The 13130-nt window shown below is 36.4% G+C and overlaps 1 protein-coding gene across 1 annotated transcript in view; it reads right to left on the bottom strand.

Annotated features, from left to right (window-relative positions):
* The window catches only part of LOC128649811 (leptin receptor overlapping transcript-like 1), a 57393-nt gene extending 44283 nt beyond the window's left edge, over nucleotides 1-13110 (bottom strand). The window contains exon 1 of the mRNA XM_053703287.1: nucleotides 12927-13110. Within this exon, the coding sequence (XP_053559262.1) occupies nucleotides 12927-12942 (16 nt within the window). The 5' untranslated portion in view covers nucleotides 12943-13110. The remainder of the gene's footprint in view (nucleotides 1-12926) is intronic.
* Between the last annotated feature and the right edge of the window lie 20 nt (nucleotides 13111-13130).

Here is a 13130-nt window from a genome sequence, read left to right as displayed (position 1 = left end):
ATTATATCTCTCTATACATAAATAGAATTGATTTCTATGATAGAGTTCATTAATACACTTTCCACCACACCATTTGCTGAGATTATATGCCACAAGGTGTTTTCAAAAGACTCCCTTTTCCATGCTCCAAAGACTTCTATCTGATTCTAAATGCCCATCTAGACTGTCTATATTAAAATTACCAGAGGAAAATGAATCAGTCATGTCAGAAAGGAGCTCAGGAAGCACCCTATTGTATGTTGTCAACAAGAATGAACTCATGAATGGGAATTTAGCTAGCCACAAGGACAATTGGGATTTGCCACACCCACATGCAATTGCACACAAGAAGCACTGTGGCTAGAAATGGTATACATTGGTGCATAGATGAAAGGCATTTACCAAAAGGCCAATTAACCACCCACTGTTTTTATAAACTAAGAACAGACATTTTGTCTGCTTATGAAAAATGTGAAATTACATGCAAGGCGTGTGTGTGTATGTATATATATATATATATATATATATATATATATATATATATATATATATATATATATATATATATATATATATATAAATATAAATATTTGCATAGGAAATAAGTACATCTAGACAAGAATCCCTGCTTGCTTTTCCCCCAGAAATAACTCATATACAATGTTACCAATGCACAAGAGAATTCTGGGTAAGCTATGCAAATTAGATATGCAAATTCTCAGTTTTTTTGCTTCAAAAATACTGTTTTAACACAGCTATACTTTTAACAGGATTATAGCAGCAAATTAGAAATCACTCCTAGACAGCCTGTTTCTTTCTATTTGGAACTCATCAGTAGGAGATAGATTTCTGGTTGATGCATTGATAAAGCTATTTTTAAGGTTAAACCAAAATTCATTAAAATTATGGGGGGGGGAGATAAAAAACTAAAATTAAATCAATGTAAATATTTGCATAGGAAATTAGCACATTAGAGTTGTGATATATGTGGTTTCTGCTGTGTATACTTTGTCAGAGAAGAGTTGATCTCTGACCGGAAAAACCCTTCAGTGATGGCCACATCATGCTGGACACCTGCTAAATTTGCCCCTGGTAGCTCCTGCGACCTTTTGCCCCAGAGTTCCGCTCTTTTGGGGATTGGTAGCCCCTAGGGAGGACAAGAGGTGGGGTGATTGCCTGAGAACTCCTTTGGGAACTGGGGGTTTAGGACACCCCTAACCCCCTATCTTTACTGGGCTGTAACTCCAGTCCCCAGTAACAAATCACGCCGCTTTTTGGACTGTGGCATCTGGGGACCGAGAGCTTTCAAGCGCCACCCTGGAAGTGCTGCCACTCTGTCAGGGTGCAAGGAATCAGACTGAGACGAGACGTGCAAAAATAATCACACCTTTATTAATAGCAAAAAATAAAAGTCCACAAAACAAATAAGCCAGGAATCAAAACCAGAGCTGGTAGTCAGACGAGCCGAGTCAGGAGCCAAAGCGAGTAGTCAGACAAGCCGGAATCAGGAACAAGGAGAACAGCAGAGTCAGGAACAAGTCAGGGATCAGGAAGGACGTCAGGCAGCCAGGTAATACACAGGAACTCTCACAAACAGGTCTGAGACAACGCAAAGGCAAAGCATACTGAACAGAGGCCCTTTAAATAATAAGTGATGAAATCACAATTCTGAGGCTGCATCCTGTCTCACATGGATGATGCACACCAGTATGGCCATAAAAGGAAGTGCAGGAATAGAGCAGTATCCCCCACAATGCACCATAGTCAGGAAGAGAGGTGAGTAAAATGGCTGCCAGCAGCACATGGCAAACACAACAGGGAAAAAACCCTGACACCCTCCCCCGGGATCACCCCGAAACCACCACCCCTGTGTCCTGGGTCTCTGTGGCTGCTATGGCAGGCGCCGGACTGTATGGAGTGGCGGGAAAATTGTGGGATGGGTCAAGCTTTTATCATGATAACATTCTGTACAAAAAGATGTGTTTTACACAATAAAATGAGTTCTTTGTTCCACCTAAAGGATAGTTGTCTAGTTATTTGGGTGGGCTCCTGCTAAATCAATTCTTCTCCGCTACATAGCAGCCCCTTGTCTGGCAGAGCTACCTAGTTGGGGTAGCCGGAGTCTGCCACACGGTGGGACCCTGAATACTGGTGCTGTCGGGCATCAGGGGTGGCTACAGGCTGTGGTCACTTGCCAGCTACATAGCTGCAGTCGGCAGGGAGGAAGCAGGACCCGTTTGGTGGAGTTATCTATCAGGGCTCAACAAACCCAGTAGCCAGGGAGCCACCGGCTCCTACATTTTAACCCCTGGCTCCTAACTTTTTGGGGATATTCTCCATAAATTTATATACATGTACCACTGTTTGGCTCCTAAATATTCTTACTGGCAACTTAAGGTTAAACAGATTTATCGACCACTGATATATATTTTATAAATCTCCGTAACTACAATTCCGATGTTAAACACTTCATGCAGGCACAAAGGGGTTAATAAAAAATACAAAAAGGCGCCAAATAGCGTGATCCAGTAAAAATAATACAAAATGTTAATAAGGTTATAGCTGTTGAAATCACAAAATAATAGCACCAGTGTGGGGCAGTATCAACGTGCTGGATCCTCGTAGTTGCCCAGCTAAATATCTCCAATGGAGGAATAGAAGACTTCTAATATAAAAGCAGACACCACCATGGCACAGTACACAAAAAAAATAGAGAATGGTTTGTGGAAGGGGGGTGTGTACTTACAAAAATGGAGCACCATCATGTGTAATAAAAGCAAGCTGGAGCTTCACAGCCGCCTAGATGACTGTAACCCAAGAACGATGGCAGGATACTCTCCAAAAAGTCCCAAATAAAGCAGGTATAGAATGCAAGTGAGTAGATGATAAAATAAGGTTTATTGTTAAAACAAAAAGTTTCTCAGTCTCCAAACAAGGGCTGTTTCATCAGGCTTAATACAGTATACTGCTAACACTTGCTATATATACCTGCTATATATACCCTAGTGTAATCATTATCGGGTAAAAGAACACCTGTGGGGCTAATGAAAAACCTGCCCCCTTAATTAGTAGTCATGGTAATCATACATACACAATACAAAACACATTGGACAAGCCTTTTCTTAAAATCATAATAAAAAACCATTAAGAGTATATATAAAATGGTTAAGCATAAAAAAATTCATAAATTGGTTAAAAAGATATTGTCAATATCATTATGGAACTAAAAACAAACATCAAAAGGTCATATTTGAACCTAACATTGAAAAAACAAAATTGTAATACTCATGGATTGAATGCTCATTCCATAAACACAGAGGCAAACAAAATGCAGGTACAATATGCAGGGGAAAATATAGATTAACCATGCTTACTTTTTAAATAAGCATCGGCATTGATCCTTGGCATACCACTCATTGAGTGACCTTATATTATAAAAAAGTTAATCGGACACTGAAGTGATAGAATATGTAATATTCTCTAGATCAAAATTTTTCTATTGGGAACCGGATTTGGATTTGATGTTCTCTGATGATGGTGCAATTTCTAAAACACACTTCAAAACAGTAGACTGCAATAGTTGTTTACACCTATGGACAGTTTAGGAGGATTAGGATAAATTGCACCACCCTACTGGATTATGACAACCAAGCACAGATTTTAATAGAGCATTTTAGGGAAAAGGGTTATCCTGAAATCCTCGTTCAAAAAGATTTTTTAAAAGCGAGACAGGATAATAGAAATCTCTATTTTTCAAAGTAAAAAAACCCCTAACAAATTTAAAGAGAATACTACACCTCTTTTTATTACAGGTTTTAGTAGTAACCATTGGGAAATAAAGAAAATCCGTTCCAAACATTGGCCAATTTTACGCAATGACCCCTTGTTAAAAAATATTATAGGTCCCAAACCACGGGTGGTCTTCAGGAGAGCGCCAACCCTGAAAAGTAAACTAGCCCCCAGCAAGGTGGTCAGGGACAAATATAATAGGGAAACACAGAAATTTAATTTATAACAAGAAAGCAGTGCCCAAGTGCTATAAAAAGAGATGTGTAATGTGTAAATATATTGCACATGGAGTGGATTCTTTTAGATCAACAGTTACAGGAAAAGTTTTCCCTATCCAGAGTCATTTGACATGTGAATCCACTTTTGTGATATACCTTTTACATTGTAACTGTTGTGTCCAATATGTAGGACGTACCTGTAGACAGGTCAGAAGAAGATGGGGGAACATCATCGTAATATTAAGAATCACTCCACCAAGCATAAATGTTTCCAAACATTGTATCAATTCACATACAGCCTTTGCTTAACACATATCCCTATGTTTTGATTTGTATTTTGCGACTAGTACTTACACCACTCCTAGTATATTCTTTTACCACACACACCAAATATCACTATATGACATGATTAGTCACCATTGTATCCCCCTCACGGTTATTATATCACATAGGTCATTATACCACACACTTCACACCATGCTTAGCACTGTGAGGATGCCAGTTAAATCTATCCTTATTTTAGTGTCCCAATACAACATGATTACACAGCTTACTCCTCACATATCACCATCCACATTCACTATCTATATAACCCATGTACATGATCTAATCTATCATTACATCACCAATCACACACAATCATAATGCTTATTCTGTTGTATTTGCATGATTTTCACCACTGGTTATCACATTTCACATTTATAATATCAATTCTGTTGGATTTTACACGCCCCCTCCCTTATACCCAACATCATTTTAGATCACATCCCATCCCAACAATGCCACTTCATAGTTTTATCACAGTATCATAGAAGACACACTTCTTTATGGTCAGTCATTTTATCATCTTTTTTTACTTATGTATAACTATTCATTTGAGATTGAATATACTTTGTTATATATGGTTATGTGCGTTATCCTTTATGCTCCAATAATACACCCCTATAAGGCGTGTGATCGAGTAAGTCATCTCACCACTCACACGTCATTTGGCTACATACACTCCCCCCTTTCTTGATTTGTCACACGGCCTCAGCAGTTCCCTTCCATGATCAAATTGTGTGGGATAGTATGCTCGTATGAGCTTTTACAAACAGACCGATATACGGTTGCCAATAGAGATGTTTTGATCTGGAGAATATTAGACATATTCTATTACTTCAGTGTCCGATCAACTTTTTTTATAATAAGGGTAAGTCACTCAATGAGCAGTATGCCAAGGATCAATGCTGATGCTTATTTAAAAAGAAAGCGTGGTTCATCTATATATTATTATATTATTATTTTTTAAATGTTAGGTTCAAATATAAAACCTTTGATGTTTTTGTTTTTAGTTCAATAATGATATCTGACAAGATCTCTAATTTAGGATTTTTTTATGCTCAACCATTTTATATAAACTCTTAATGTTTTTTATTATGATTTTAAGAAAAACTTGTCCAACGTGTTTTGTATTGTGTATGCATGATTACCATGACTACTAATTAAGGGGGCAGGTTTTGCATTAGCCCCACAGGTGTTCTTTTACCTGATAATGACTACACTAGGGTATATATAGCAAGTGTTAGTAGTATACTGTATTGAGCCTGATGAAACAGTCCTTGTTTGGAGGCTGAGAAACGCGTTATATTTGTTTTAACAATAAACCTTATTTTATTATTTACTCACACTGGTGCTATTATTTTGTGAGTTCAACAGCTATAACCTTATTAACATTTTGTATTATTTTTACTGTATCACGCTATTTGGCGCCTTTGCTTTTTGTATTTTTTAGAGCCTTATTTCCTTGGTAGGCTGACCACCTTTGCATCAAAGGGCTGCCTTTATTTAGACATATGTTTGTTTGTATGGACTTTCACATTTAAAATACCACCGTTGTTTTTGTGTCAAGAGAGCATCCCCTAGATACTTTTTGTGGTCCCTTTTGCTGCACTTTGTTAGACTAGAACACATTCAGCCTCTCCTCTTTTCTTACAAAGGGGTTAATGCCCATTTAAGTGTAGTTCAGACTATCTACACATGTAAACTTGCCATAAGTCCCAAAGAACCACAGTATGGTCCATAAGTCTATGATGTACAGTTGTGCTCAAAAGTTTCCATACCCTGGCAGAAATCATGACATTTTGGCATTGATTTTGAAAATATGAGTGATCATGCAAAAAAAAAAAAAAGTCTTATTTAAGGATAGTGATCATATGAAGCCATTTATTATCACATAGTTGTTTGACTACTTTTTAAATCATAATGATAAGAAAAATCGCCCAACTGGCCCTGATCAAAAGTTAACCTACTCATAAATGTTTGGCCTTGTTACAGACACACAAGGTGACAAAAACAGGATAAAATGGCAATAAAGGTTAATTTCCCAAATCTGTGGCTTTTTAAATTTCAATTAGTGTCTGTGTATAAATAGTCAATGAGTTTGTTAGCTCTCGGACTTCCGGTGGGCGGCCCACCATGATGGCCACTGCACTTCACTGCTCTGTGTTTGCTATACATTTATAAGATAGATTGTGGCTGAAACCTAAGCCATCCAGATCTCCCTTGGCAATAAATGTGCCCGGGAAACTCCCAGGATCAAGATTCTCCAACTCTTGGCTACCGAGAAGTCATGTAAGTATAGTCAAGCCACTAGGCTTCAGAATTGTGTGTTCAACTCAAGGTTACATGAGATGGAGCACGTTACTTTTTGCCTCATGGATGTTTTCACACCACTGTTTGAGTCCCTAACAGCAACGATGGTGGAACTTCTTAAAGAAATGCGAGCGCTTTGTGAAACAAATCATTTCAGAGTACCTTCTATCAGCCTGATAGTGCCTCAGGAGGACTTACAATAAAGGCAGGATACGGATGGGGCTCTCCTAGAACCAGACATTCTATACTTTGAAATGGCGCTGCCAAAGAAAGATTGCCGTCTACCATATCCTACTTCTGTATTGACACCACTATGTTCGTATGCTCCAGTAGCAGCACTGATAGATACTGGAACATATACCCCATAATATAATACAGTTCTACGGAAGCTGACCATGTCTTCACATGCAGTGTGAACATTAGAGAAAATGGTTCCGCAAGCCTTGCCACACTTCTTATTCGTTCCTGTACATATATTGTTAATGTCCTACTATACCTCGGCACCACAACCATTTTTTATCATACACATGTCGGCTTAGGCTTAGCAGGCTAGCTTGACCTACCGAAAATCGGTGTGGGATGATAATATACACCATGGCAGTATAAGCTAACTTGGGAAAGCATATCGTTACCCGTCTGAAAAACTTACAAACTCTGCATCTTAGTCATCAATGACTTCAAACTGAGACTAGCTTATGTGTGAACCTGTTCTGTTGATATTAGTTTTCTTTTTTTCTTGTTTTTCTCATTCCAAGTGTATCAGAGAACAGAATCTTCTTATGCATGTGATCTGGAAGCACTGAGAGAGTTCAACACGCCATTGAATCTGCTACACAAACAGTACCTACAGCTCAAAAACAGGGACCTGCTGGAACGCTGCACAACTACAACTACATGTAGCGTGCAAGTCGGAGTACTGGATTGCTAGTTTCCTCAATGAATATATATTTCATTGCATAATACTGCTAGGCTTGTGTGCTGATTTAACTGTGTACAGCACATATTATTGACCTGTGAAATGTATATCACAAGCAAACATGTTTGTAACACACCTGTTTTCTTTTGTTTATACTCTTACAGCACTATATGAGTTGTTTTGCCCATTATTGAGAGAGAGGGGAGAGAAAAAGTAAAGAAAGAAGGATATAAAGCCACAAATGCGTTTGTTTACTGTGAAGTGTATCATAATTAAGCCACTAATTGTTTTGTTATTTTTCTTATCTGTAATATGTTGCTCTCTTAAGCATATACATCGGCTTTTTCTCTATTAGTCCCTAACTAATCCAGAGAAGCTGTTCATTAACAATGATAGATTTCACCTTATATGGCATTTATGAATTTCTTATGGGATCTTTGAGAAGGGCAGCCTTGTCAAGTGTGCTACGTACTATATTATATTGTTATTTTAAATAATATGTGGCTGAACAAAATTGTTTGTGCTACAGTGACTGGAAAATCCTAGGATTGTTCACGCTTTTAACTCTTATATGTAGATCAGATAAGATTTATCTACTCTTGCTAAGATCTTTATTGATCTTCCCTCTAGCAAGAATATTTATTCTGTCAGATATAACTGGAAAGAGAAAAATATGGGTATCTACATTCCAACTCATTACAAAATGAACAGATCATTAATCTATGAGGACCTCTAGTGGTTACTGTAGTATTGCATCTCACTTCCGGATTATACTCTGGCATACTTATATAGGGTGTTAATAATCTTTTATTTTTATTGTTTGTCAGGTTTTGTTCTGGTCACTCTGCACCATCATATTTCCTTAGCTTAGGGACTATATGATTTTCAAACCCTAACTATGTAAGAGTACCAAGATGCAACACAAAGTGGAGATTATGTCTATCATTTAAACTTTGGAACAGCATCCTCAATATTCATGTAATTGTTTATTAGATAATGTCTGTATCATGTATCTATATAAGGAGGGTAATTTTTACAGAGGGATCTATTTTGTCTTAAAATGTATATTCCTTTAGGGTATAGATCTTAGATATTTAATACATCAGAGCACCTGATTAACCAAGCAAGCTGCTTAGTTAGATCCCTCATTAACTTCTTGAATTCACATTTAGTCATTCTTCCTATTGACCAATACATTATTAAATGGTAACAAATATATCGTATATCAAAAGTCAACTTAATTTAGATCTTAAAGAGTTATATCTAACTTCAAATAATAGCCAGCAGACATTCAATAGTCCCCCTTTTATGTATGACTACATAGACATCAGTTATCGTCCTTAGGCTATATATTACATTATTATTACCCTCCTTGATAGCTACATACTTTCTATTTTCGTATTTCTAACTGCAGGAATATCTCCACTTCTAGTTCCTAATATTAACGAATATCAAGGTGCACATTTGTAGTTGTTTTGGTTTTAGCTTTCAGTTTATTCTTTTATTTATGTTACATTATGTTTGGTTTTGTTATACATAAAAAAAAAATATGATAAAACTGTAATACTCTTACGTAACCCATCTCCCAATATATTATGTCAAGAATACATTCCCTGCTGGTAATGCTATTCCTATGTATTGCAAATGCTTTTATTCTCTACTGGCTAGTTGTTAGTCAACTTATTGTACCGTTATGCTCTTGCTGGTACATATTTTCTTGTATTGATACCCTATGTTCCTCAATAAAAAGAATTGGGGAGTTTGTTTGCTCTCACGTAGCACTGAGCAGGCTAGATACTGATCCATGGGGAGCAGAACTGGCAAAAGACCTGCCTAACAAGGTATTGGAACTTTATAAAAAAGGAAAATAATATAAAAAGATATCCAAAGCCATGAAAATGCCAGTCAGTACTGTTCAATCACGTATTAAAGGGACACTAAACCCAATTTTTTTCTTTCACGATTCAGATAGAGCATGCAATTTAAAGCAACTTTCTAATTTACTCCTATTATCAATGTTTCTTCATTCTCTTATTATCTTTATCTAAAAAGCAGGAATATGATGCATAGGAGCTGGACTATTTTTGGTTGAGAACCTGGGTTATGCTAGCTTATTGGTGGGTAAATGTAAGCCTCCAATAAGCAAGCGCAATCCATGGGGCTGAACATAAAGTGGGCTGGCTGCTAAGATTTACATTCCTGCTTTTACAATAAAGATAGCAAGAGAACTAAGAAAAAATGATAATAGGAGTAAATTAGAAAGTTTCTTAAAATGGCATGCTCTATCTGAATCATGAAAGAAAACATTTGGGTTCAGTGTCCCTTTAAGAATTGGAAAATTCGGGGAACTCTTGATACCAAGACAAGGCCAGTTAGACTAAGAAAGATTTCAGCCACAACTGTCATAAGACTTGTTCAGGATACAAAGAAAAACCCACAGATAACCTCAGGAGAAATACAGGTTGCTCTGGAAAAAGACGGTATGGTTGTTTCAAGGAGCACAATACGACGATACTTGCTCAAAAATTAGCTGCATGGTCGAATTGCCAGAAAGAAGCCTTTACTGCGCCAATGCCACAAAAAAGCCCGGTTACAATATGCCCAATAATACCTTGACATGCCTCACAGCTTCTGGCACATTGTAATTTTGAGTGACAAGACAAAAATAAAGCTTTATGGTCACTGTGCTTGGAGAGTGGTCAACAAGGCCTATAGCGAAGCATGGTGATGGCTCACTGATGTTTTTTTGGGGGGGGATGGTGAGCTCTAAAGGCACGGTGAATTTTGTGAAAATTGGAGCATGTTATCAGAAAATACTAGCAAATAGTTTGCATTCTTCTGCACTAAATCTGCGCATGGGACGCACTTGGACTTTCCAGCATGACAATGACCCTAAGCACAAGGCCAAGTTGACCCTCCAGTGGTTACAACAGAAAAAGGTAAAGGTTCTGGAGAGGCCATCACAGTCTCCTGACCTTAATATCATCGAGTCACTCTGGGGAGATCTCAAACATGCGTTTCATGCAAGATGACCAAAGACTTTACATTTTGCCAAGATGAATGGGCAGCTATACCACCTGCAAGAATTCAGGACCTCAGACAACTATTACAAAAGACTGCACGCTGTTGATGCTAAAAGAGGCAATACAGAGTATTATGAACTAACGGTATGCAGACTTTTTAAAAAGGGTCATATCATTATTATTTTTTTTCATTTGTTGCCATGTTTTGTTTTAGGATTGTGCCATTCTGTTATGGCCTATAGTTGAATATGAATATCATAAGAATAGAAAGGTGTTTTGCCTGCCCACTCATTTTTTCTTTAAAAAAAAGGTACATACAGTATATATATATATTACCAATTCTCCAAGGGCATGCAAATTTTTGAGCACAACTGTATATGGCAGAATTTAGGCATGTTAGGTTTTCTGGTTGTTTTTTTTTTAGTGAATATGGCATTAATATGGGAAAACATACAAGATTTATCTATACGAAATGATCATAGATCTGGGTTTTTACTCTTTAATTAAGAAAGATCCAGCTTTTACTAAGTTGCCATATTGAATATATTTTGGCCATATAAAACGTTTACATACAGATCCCTTTACTTTTAAAATGTATTTTAACAAGAAATTAAATCCCAGAAAACAGAACACAGGTTAACAGACAATTAAGTAAAGGTTTTAAATATTAAGAGTGAATCACGAACAAACAAAATACTGCAACATCTCTTCCAAAAAATTATGAAATAACAGACTTGATTAATCAGTCACAATCAAAGAAAACTGATCTGCTGTAATTTTCTTAAAAAGACATAACAATGTGATAGTAAAATGCTCTTATGCGCTAAATGCATTTTCCTAAGGCACTACAACATGCCTCTATGAAAAAAATCTTAAAGGGATATAAAAGTGTAAAAAGAAAATACTTGAGCATATTAGAGCATTTTATTATTGCATGATTGATTGTAAATAATAGTGTTAACTCCTACGAATGAATGAAACACATAGTTAAAGTCAGCTCCAGGACAGAAATGCACTACTGGGAGCTAGCTGAACATATTGGGTGAGCCAATGACAAAAGACATGTGTAGCAACCAATCACCAGCGTGCTTCCAGAAGTATTGGATATGTATATATTATTTTTCAACACAGGATGACAAGAAAATAAAATCAATTTGAAATAAAGATGAATTTAAAGGGGTCAAAAAATTAATACGCTCTGTATGAATAATGAAAGTTTAATTTTGACTGTCCTATCCCTTTTTGCTATTGAGCTGCCATTCTCATATGCTTCCCCTTTTCAGCTTACCAGACTGTCCAGTTCAGAAGCAGAAATGAATTGCTGCTGCAGAAATAACTGAGTTTAGCCCCATTGCAAGGGTTAAACACAAATTTAAATGCACGCAGTAATGTTGTAGTAAAATATTCTAGCACATGAGCATATACAATCAAAACCAAGATTTATCATTGTTATTCTCCTATATTTGCTCCTAAAAATGTGCACAGGTGCACCAAAAAAGGGTTAAATTTGATTGTTTTACTCATATTTAGTACGCCTCATTAATTCAACTAGTTACAAATTTATAATTTATTTTCTCCTATAGCGGATGGACAGTTCTCCATAACTACTGTGGAGAACTGCTTTAGAAATCTGCTCTTTACCAGTTCAATTGTAGAAACAATGTTAGAAAAAAAAAAGAGCTCAACAAAGTGCAAAAATAATCTATATTGAAGCACAAAAAAGAATATTGGGGTGCAAAAATATATAAAAGAAGCAAAAATAGATGCACATAATAATGAAAATATGACAGTTTGTTGAAGAGGGGCGTTAACAAAGCTCCTAGTGGGGGTGTAAAAATAATGCTATTGGGTCATATACCATTTACATGAAGAATAGTAGCTTACTTTCATTGACAAATAAGACACAGCTACTAATCCATCTGGGGAAACTGGGGAAATGTATTTTGACATCTCCTCAGCTCTCCTATGGAGCAGCGCAAAAAAACAAATACGTTTTTGATAAATTTGAGCACACAGATGCTATTCTCTAAAGGTGAGCTGAGGAGAATTCTCCTTGCACTTGATAAATATGGCTCATCACTTTCATTTGTGTTCACTGTTTAGTTACCATACTTTACCCATCCATGTTCCAGATATAATAATATAATAAATAAAATAAGCTTATTATATTTACATAAATTAATAACACAAAAACATATACACATCTGCGCAATACAGTTTGCTTTACATTTATATAAAATAATAAATATGTTGGCAATATAGTTCTAATAATATGTATTCAGGTTATTATTTTTGTAACGGAAAAATATATATATATATATATATACACAAGTTGTTCTAGTACTACACGTCTAGTGGGTGTGTTACCTTTGATGCCAGCCATGGTCTCTCGGCTTCTGCAATATAATTATGTTCTATCGCTGTACACAGACAATGTATAAAAGTGAAAATAGGTATTTGAGCGTATCAATTATTGTTTCTGTAACTATACTCAGAAAAGTATACAATACATGACAAGAAACATTGGGAGCTCTATATAACCCCTATAACATGTAAACAAATCCTTTCTCT

The sequence above is a fragment of the Bombina bombina genome, chromosome 2 (assembly GCF_027579735.1).
Source record: "Bombina bombina isolate aBomBom1 chromosome 2, aBomBom1.pri, whole genome shotgun sequence".
NCBI lineage: Eukaryota > Metazoa > Chordata > Amphibia > Anura > Bombinatoridae > Bombina > Bombina bombina.
The sequence above is the reverse complement of the archived record's forward strand: the minus strand, read 5'-3'. Positions and strand labels throughout refer to the sequence as shown.